General features: G+C 34.3%; 1 protein-coding gene across 1 annotated transcript; it reads right to left on the bottom strand.

The window, feature by feature from the left end:
* Nucleotides 1-1,115: 1,115 nt before the first annotated feature.
* On the bottom strand, nucleotides 1,116-3,755 carry LOC107914822 (cytochrome P450 CYP749A22). The gene is made up of 5 exons (XM_016843864.2): nucleotides 3,017-3,755; nucleotides 2,684-2,907; nucleotides 2,379-2,611; nucleotides 1,904-2,282; nucleotides 1,116-1,810 (listed from the first exon to the last, which is right to left on the bottom strand). Exons 1-5 carry the CDS (start codon nucleotides 3,300-3,302, stop codon nucleotides 1,370-1,372), a joined length of 1,563 nt encoding a protein of 520 aa, XP_016699353.1. The 5' UTR covers nucleotides 3,303-3,755; the 3' UTR covers nucleotides 1,116-1,369.
* Nucleotides 3,756-9,326: the final 5,571 nt, after the last annotated feature.

Genomic DNA, 9,326 nt, shown 5'->3' with positions numbered 1-9,326 from the left:
AAATTATTGTTTTTTATAATTTTGCAAGTTTTAGTTTTTTGGGATTTTTAATGATTTTTTTTTGTCTTTTTAATAGGTGCTGTCAACAGGTTCGTTATTCGAGGTAAGTATGCCCACAATAAGCCAAAACATCACCTATTAAAAATTTGATTCTCTAGAAGCACGTTTCCGAAAATGAAGAAAAAAAGTCGAGATTTGCTGTGAAAATGTTATTATTATTTTTATTCTTTGGTTATATAATCATTAACATATTGAGAGTATTAAAATATTAAAAATATTTTATTATTAAACTTTAATGTATTAATATTTCAAATAAAAACATTTTAAACTACAAATAGTCAGTAAACTTATTCATACATTGTGAAAATTCAGCCAAAATTTAAAAAGATTTGAATAAAAATAGTAGTTTCAAAAAATAAGCTTTAGTAAAAAATTTAGGCTCACTTAAAAAATAGGTTGAGTTCATGCCTAAAAAATAAAATTATTAAATATTAAATTAAAAATAATATAAATATTTTTTATTTTTTAAATAATATAGACAAGATTAAAATGAGTTTGAGTTAATTATTTACAAAATATGAGTGGACTTAAGCAAAATTTTAAGTACTTATTTCAAGTAAGGCCAAATTTGAGCAAACATAAAAAGTGTTAATATATACCTAGTTGGTACTTAAATTGCATTGGTATTTTTCCTAGTAATCCTGACTTCCCGATTGGAAGAGAGATTTTGCTTGTAAATTGCCCTGGAGACTCATTATCGGCCTAACAGCATTGTTCACTTCAATAACTGCAATACTAGTCTCATTTTGTGCAGGCCATTTCTTCGAACTTAGAGATAGGCTAAAGGTTGCAGCTTTACCGATTTACATAGTAACAAGTTTGCCTGTTTCCTTCTTTGCACTTGCACAGTTGCCCCTCTACTTCGATCTTTTACGGGATATCATCAAGGATATCCCAGAACGTAGTTATAAGGAGTTTACTCAATAACTAAATTGCTTAGGATTTTTCGTGTTTATCATCAACTTCATTGGGTGTTTCTTAAGAGATATAGTATAATAAATTTTGATATGTATGCTACTGCTTTCTTGTAATGTTACCAAATTGAATCAATACGATTAAACTAAACTTCTTGAAGTCTCCTAATATATTTGGATATGTTCTCATATCAGATCTCCGGATCTAATAGAAGCATTTACATATATTTTAGAGAAAATAAAGAACTCTAATAATTCTACAACCTAACATTCACAGACATGCGAACATGGGGAATTGGCAAAGTGCATGGCAGGTCAAACTGAACAAACATTACTAGAGTCCGACACCAGAGTTTACTCATTGATTACGGCGTTACAGATCAACAGCGCCTAGTTTAAGCATCATTAGACAGTGAATTGAGCATAACTTGAATCCCATGTTGTGGTTGAACTGTGATACGAGGTGCGGGTGAGTGAACATACGCAGGGGAGAGAGAAATGGTGTATCTTTGTAGAATCATGGAAAGAGCAGTCTTTGTTTCATTGATTGCAAAGGTCATCCCGACACAAGCTCGAGGTCCCATTCCGAAAGGAATAAATGCAGCCGCATTGTACTTGGTAGCTTTCGCGATCCCTTCCTCGAACCTCTCCGGTTTGAAAACATGGGCATCGTCTCCCCATAACTCAGGGTCATGGTGAAGTGCCATGTTTGGGATCAAAACATCTACTTCAGCAGGCAAGACTAGCTTTCCCACTTGAACTTGTCTTCTAGCTCTTCTTACCATCCCATTTAAGGGAGTATACAATCGTAGAGTTTCATTAATGATCATGCTCATCTGTTTGCAAAAAGGGGATGGATAACATAAGTTAGATTTCAGTTTCATTTAAACGGAAAACAATAATACAAGTAAGCTATCATATTTGCTTACGATTTTGAGTTCGGCAAGGCCTTCGGAGTGTGGATTTTGTTTACCGAATATCTCCATCACCTCTCTTCTTGCTTTGTCTTGCCAATCTCTATGGATAGCCAAAACCAGCACTGCCCAAGCAAGTGAGGCGTTAACAGTTTCTTGTCCGGCAAAATAAAATGTTTTGCACTCATCAACCAAATCTTCCATTGAAATCTTGTTTTTTTCATCTGAATTATTAAACGCTTTTACTAATAATCCCAGAAAATCACTGCCGAAGCTCTCTGCTCCTCCACTCGAAACTTTGTTTTCTCTTTTCTTCACAATCTCTATAACCAAATCTTGTATTTCTCTAGCAAGTTTCTCTGACTCAATGTCATCGTCAGTTTTCCAAAACTTGCTGCAAAATCAAATCGATGTCATCAAACAGTAACAAGGTTCAAACTCAAGACCTGTACTAATCTCCTTAACACTCAACCAACATAAACAAACATACCTGAGGATTGGAATCCTAGACTTGTTTGAATTGCGGCTCACAATATCTGCGAGCTTCTGCAACATGTAAAAAATCTTCTCTCCTTCGAAGTAACTGCTACCAAAAGCTGTTCTTGATATGACTTCTGAAGTCAAGATTCTAAATTCTTGGAATGCTTCGATCTCTTTTCCTTCTTTGTCTTTCCACTTGTCTAGCATTGTTTCAACGCTGGCAATTACTGCTGGAGTCATGTTCTGCCGAAACCATCCTCCAATGTGTTAAATGTAACCAAGAATTAATAACTCAAATCACCCACAATATTTTACCTTTAAACTCTCCCCATGGAAAGCATAGTTGGCCAACTTCCTCTTCTTCGCCCATTTTTCTCCTTCAGTTGTAACAAGCCCATCCCCCAATAGCCTGCCAACATAGATCGGGGGTTCCCTTTTCCGAAAAGTTTGTTCACTATTTTTAAGAACCTCTTTTATTAGTTCTGGGTCAGTAGTCACCACCTGAGCTTGAACACCGTCCCAAGAAAGATAGTTCTTTCCTAATCAACTCAATTTAAAAAAAGAAAAGAAAAAACCAATTATTTCTGGAAACTAGAAGTTAGACTCATAGTGAAAAAAAATACATTTGATTTGATGTTTGTCACTCACCGTATAAGTTGATCCAGGAGTAATAATGAGGGAAAACTCTGGGAAGTATGTCATGTGTCAGCCCCATAGGTTTGCTTAATGCTTCACTTCTCATTTTGTTAATTTGTTTGTTGCATCCATGGATGAACTTGTAAGGAGGCCCTTTAAGTCCTTGTGAATTCAAGAAGTGTTGTATACGGAGAGGCACCCACCAGTAGTCATACAGGACTTTGAGTAAAACTATGAGCGAGTAAATCAAGAGTGAGGTTGCCAAAAGGATTAAAAGCTTCACCCTCACATCCATCATTTCCTTTTGATCTTGAAAATGAATTCAGATCGAGGCTCCTATAAATGGAGGATTGATTGGGTTAAGTTGTTTTCACGATGGATCACTGACATATCTTGCCTGTATTTTTGTGGATAAGGAAAACAATTGAGAAATCATAGTAAAAAATTTAGTACTTATTTGCCCTTATACTATTTCTATACACAAATTCTCATTTTCTTTTTGTTAATTTGTTACTTAAATATCTCGTGTTTTCTATTAAAAAACTACACACCACATAAAACGATACATGTAAAAAAAAAAAAAACCTTACAGTTTTGACTCATCAATAATAATAAAAAGGATCTACCATGACATATAAAATTTTAGATATAATGATAAATTTTAAAATATTGAAATAAGAATTTATGTATAGAATAAGTGACAAAATAAGTATTACGTGTGGAAACTATTTTTATGAATAAAATTAGCTCCACAAACACAAATGTCGAAACCATTTTTATTTTAAAAAACAGGGTCGACTTGGATTTCAAAAAAATAAAAATAAAAATAAAAATGGGAGTCGCCACCGATCCTTTTTATTTAGGTGTAATCGGGTCACCTCAAAAAGTAAATATTTTTAATAAACGATTTGACATTATTAAAACAATGATTTTGGTCCACGAAAAAAATGATTATTTTTAATAAGCGATTTGAGTTTATTAAAACAACGATTTTGGTCCACAAAATTCAGAAAAACGGGTTCGGGAGTCGGTTACGTACGAGGAAGGATTAACACCCTCGTAACGCCCAAAAATTGGTACCTAGTTAATTAATTAATTTCTTAATGTCGAAAATTAAAAACTTTGAAGAGATTTAAAATACGATCTTTTGTTTTTTTTTAAACTTATATAAAATAAGTTACTCGATAAGACCCTCTCATTTTGAAAAGAGAAAATGTCACACCCAATGAGTTAGGGTATATATTTCACTTCCTCAAAAACGAGCTTGTCCAAAAAAACTCGTGCAATAAAATTTAAAAGGATATTCAATTGTTTAAGTCAGATGAAGAAATCGCAGCCCAATACGTTAGGGCACAATTTCTCCAAAACTCTAAACATTGAATCCTTTATTATTTTTAGAAAAAAAATCCTCATATTAAGAAAACAACATATCATATCCAATGCGTTAGGACACAACATATTGAATTCTCGATAATGAGCTTTTTATTTATATTTTGATTAAAGAGCATTCTCGATTATTCAGATTCAACGAAAGAGTTGGAACCCAATACGTTAGGGCTCAATCCTTTCGAAGATTCCAAATACCGAGTATTGGCTTTATTTTTCAAAATTTTCTTTTTATACGAATTTGGGTAAAAATTATATAATGGAGTAACAATTGTGATAATGTAAATATAAATAGCATGATCAAGAACAAAAACAACAATAATAATAATAATGAAAAGATAAATAAAAAAACAAATCAATCATGTATACACAATATCAAGTAAATAAACAAATAAAACCGAAGCATTTAAAGAATATAATAATGATAATAATGATCATGTGAATAAATAAATAAATAAACATCAAGTAAAGCAATAATAATAACAAAGAAAATAGATAAAAATTATAAAATATAAAAATATATATATGTACATATAAGAAAAATAAATATGTATGTGAATTATAAAAAATAAAAAAATAAAAATATATATAAATATACATATTTTAATATGTAAAATATATATATATAAGTATGTATATAGAATTATGAAACATAGAAAATATATAAAAGTATGTGTATATATATATTTATAAAAATTAAAAAATGTGTACGTATATATATATATTATAAAACGTATGTGTGTATACATGCATATATATAACAAAATTTGAAATTTAAAGGCATAAAAAAGGAAATAATAATGATACAAGATTAATGATGGCACATAATAGTATTTATAATAAAAAACTAAAATAACAAATAGAGGATTAAATAGCATCAATAATCAAAGACCAATGAATTTAAAATAAAAAAATATATAAGGTAAAATAAAATGTAAACAAATTTGAAAATAATGAATTTGAAAATGAATAATAAGGGAAAAAGAGATTTGAAATCAACAATATACAAATCAATAAATAAATTATACACAAATCAACAAAATAAGAACAAGCCACAGAAAATAAGAACGCAAGAGAGAGAGAAATTTGAGTGAATACTCTTAATAATTATTATTACTCCCAACTCCAGTGTGTTACAATGAAGGGAGATGTCTCTATTTATAGTTGAGCCTCTCCAAATCCAACGGTACAGATCAATTACATCAACGGCTAAGATTAAAGGGTACCTACAACTTAAATCTCTAAGATTACAAAATCATATCTTCTAAGATTGCATATATCATATCTAAGATTGCATATCCTTGAAGAATATGTTTCCATAAGCTTGTAGATGAACCTTCAACCTTTTCAAGTAATGGGACATTCTGATCGGGCCAAATGATATAATTTTGTACTGGACTTAGACTTTATTTTATTATTTTGGGTTTATTATTTTTTATGAGCCCAAGCTAAATTGGCCTATTACAGCTGCCTCTCTTTGCTAATTGTTGTGTAACGAGAACGGTGTAAAGACTATAAAAGGGCCAATTTTGCTCGGTCTTGCTGGGTTCTAACTTCTTTGAGTGCTCGGCTTCAATTAGCTTCATTCCATCCTACTGCATCTTCAGAGGTATAGGAATTGGTGCTTCGATCCTCTCCACTACCATATCAGAGAGATTGGATTTATAGCTTGTAACTTCTCAAGAGAACAAAATTTGCTATCTTCAGTCTGCTCCACTGCAACTCAGGGAGATAAAACTTGTAACTTCAACTTGTTCTGCTGCAACTTTAGAGAAAAGTCTAATGCGACCTGCTCTACTGCAACTTTAGAGAGATAAGATCTATCATTTTAATCCGCTCCGCTGTAACTTCAGGGAGATGAGATTATTGGCTTTAATCTGCTCCACTGCAACCTTAGGGAGATAAGATATGCCATCTTCAGTCTGCCCTACTGCAACTTCAGGGGGATAAGACCTGCTTACTCAATCTGCTCCGCTACAACCTCAGGGAGATAAGACCTGATGCGATCTACACTACTGCAACTTCAAAGAGATAAGATCTATTATTTTAATCAGCTCCACTGCAATTTTAGGGAAATAGGATTATTGGCTTTAATCTGCTCCATTGCACCCTTAGAAAGATAAGATACGCCATATTCAGTCTGCCCCACTGCAACCTCAGGGGGACAAGACCTACTTATTCAGTCTGCTCCACTGCAACCTCAGGGAGAGAAGACCTAATGCGATATATTCTACTGCAACTTCAGAGAGATAAGATCTATTATTTTAATCCGCTCCACTGCAACTTCAGGGAAATAGAATTATTAGCTTTAATCTGTTCCACTGCAACCTCAGAGAGATAAGATCCGCCATTTTCAGCCTGCCCCACTGCAACCTCAGGAGGATAAGACCTACTTACTCAGTCTACTCCGCTGCAACCTCAGGGAGATAAGACCTAATGCGATCTACTCTACTACAACTTCAGAGAGATAATATCTATTATTTTAATCTACTCCACTGCAACTTTAGGGAGATAGGATTATTGGCTTTAATCTGGTCCGCTGCATCTTCAGGGAGATAAGATTCGTTGTTTTCAATCTGTTTAACTGTAATGTCGGGGAAACAAGATTCGCCGTCGTAGCTTCAATCTGTTCCACTACACCGCCAGGGAAATAAGATTCACCGTTGTGGCTTCAATCTTTTTAATTACAATGTCAGGGAAATCAGATTCGCCGTCGCAGCTTCAATCTGTTCCACTACACCACCAGGGAAGTAAGATTCGCCGTTGTGGCTTCAGTCTTTTTAATTGCAATATCGGGGAAATCAAATTCACCGTCGTAGCTTCAATATGTTTCACTGCACCACTAAGAAAGTAAGATTCATCATTGTGGCTTCAATCTTTTTAATTACAATGTCGGGGAAATCAGATTCACCGTCGTAGCTTCAATCTGTTCCACTCTACCACTAAGAAAGTAAGATTCATCGTTGTGGCTTCAATCTTTTTAATTGCAATATCTAGGAAATCAAATTCCCGTAATAGCTTCAATCTGTTCCACTGCACCGCTAAGGAAGTAAGATTCACCGTTGTGGCTTCAATATTTTTTATTGCAATGTCGGGGAAACAAGATCCACCGTCGTGGCTTCAATCTATTCCACTGCACCGCTATGGAAGTAAAATTCGCCGTTGTGGCTTCAATCTTTTTAATTGCAATGTCAGGGAAATAAGATCCACCGTCGTGGCTTCAATCTGTTCCACTGCACTGCTAAGGAAGTAATATTCTCCATTGTGGCTTCAATCTTTTTAATTGCAATGTCGGGGAAATCAGATTCGCCGTCGTAGCTTCAATCTGTTTCACTGCACCACCAAGGAAGTAAGATTCACCGTTGTGGCTTCAATCTTTTTAATTACAATGTTAGGGAAACAAGATCCGCCGTCGTGGCTTCATTCTGTTCCACTGCACCGCTAAGGAAGTAAGATTCGTCGTTGTGGCTTCAATCTTTTTAATTGCAATGTCGGGGAAACAAGATCCGCTGTTGTGGCTTCAATCTATTCCACTACACTGCCATGGGAGTAAGATTCGCCGTTGTGGCTTCAATCTATTCCACTATAATCCCAAAGAGATAGGATTCGCTGCCCACAGCTTCAATCCGCACCACTTCAGCTAATCCAAGCCTTAACGCCAGGGAGATAAGATTCACCATCGTGGCTTAAATCTACTCTGCTACAATGCCAGGGAAGTAAGATTCACTCTTCAATCTATTCCATTGCAACGTTAAGGCGATAAGACTGGTGTCTTCGATCTGCTTTGCTGCCAGTACAGGAAGGCAAGATCTGCCATCTTCAACCTACTCCACTGCTGTTCAAGGAGACAAGACTGGTATCTTCGATCTACTTCACTGCCAATACAAGAAGACAAGATCTGCTATTTTCAACCTACTCCACTATTTCTCAAGGAGATAAGGCTGAAGTTTCACCGGTTTGTTCTCTGAGGAACATGACCTATATAATTCAATTAATTATGCATAGTGATTAGGATGTCATGATCAAAATGAATCAAGTGCTCCTAACGAGATGCGTATGAATGATGTTTGTATGAATGCGGAATGTCATTTTTCAAGAATGATCTTTTTTTATCGCTTAGGTTGTTGTTGTTCAAAGTTTATTAAGGCTTTATCACTGACGTGCTGCAACACCTTCTTACTCGACTGGCATTTCCAAAGAAACACTTGATCAAATTGCCCCCCACTATGAATTTCAAAGTTTGATCAAATTGCTCGCCTTGGTAATCATTGCTTGTTTGTTCATTGAAGTTTTGTCACCAACAAGATATCTTATCATCTCGTTCAATCAATATTTGGACAACAAAATCTGAAAGAACAGTCTTAATTTAGACTTTTTTTCTTAGACATTTCAACCTTTAAACTTGGTGTGTTCTAAACAATAGTCCTATTTCAGGTTACTGTATTATTTAGAAACTTCTAGAGTAATATGCAAAACTTCCCTTGTGAAAGTTTTATTAGTCCATTAATCATTATTCCAATGCAACATGCTTGCAAAAGAACATAACGCTGGATAAAATAGAATTGATTTGAGAGCATAGCTCGAAATGAATAAATTATCAAGAATATTGAGAATAAAAGAGGAATTGACTTGTATCTTGAAAAAGAAAGAAGTATTCCAAGAATAAGCAAATAGTATAAAAACTAGGTGCCCCCAATATCGTAGCTTGAACTTCTTTGTACATATTTCCTGAAGACCATTCTGAGTTTGACATGTGTTTAAAAGATCTACAGTACTCTGTCGATGCCCCAAGATGTCGCTTACCCTTTCCTATTGATTTAGGTATAGCAAGATCATCACATGCCTCAATCTGATCAAAATTTGAGCTGCTCTGATTACCTCATTTCCCATTCTGATCAAAATTTGAGCCACCCTTTTCAGGTTTTCAACTCAAATC

The sequence above is a fragment of the Gossypium hirsutum genome, chromosome D10 (genome assembly GCF_007990345.1).
Source record: "Gossypium hirsutum isolate 1008001.06 chromosome D10, Gossypium_hirsutum_v2.1, whole genome shotgun sequence".
NCBI classification, from domain to species: Eukaryota; Viridiplantae; Streptophyta; class Magnoliopsida; order Malvales; family Malvaceae; genus Gossypium; species Gossypium hirsutum.
The sequence above is the reverse complement of the archived record's forward strand: the minus strand, read 5'-3'. Positions and strand labels throughout refer to the sequence as shown.

Bases quoted from the DNA above. Each gene is read 5' to 3' on its own strand.
- LOC107914822 (XM_016843864.2), bottom strand. From the start codon at position 3,302: ATGATGGATGTGAGGGTGAAGCTTTTAATCCTTTTGGCAACCTCACTC. The intron at 2,283-2,378 runs GTATGTTTGTTT...TTGATTTTGCAG, and splicing joins TCTAGGATTCCAATCCTCAG to CAAGTTTTGGAAAACTGACG. The intron at 1,811-1,903 runs GTAAGCAAATAT...TTTTGCAAACAG, and splicing joins GCCTTGCCGAACTCAAAATC to ATGAGCATGATCATTAATGA.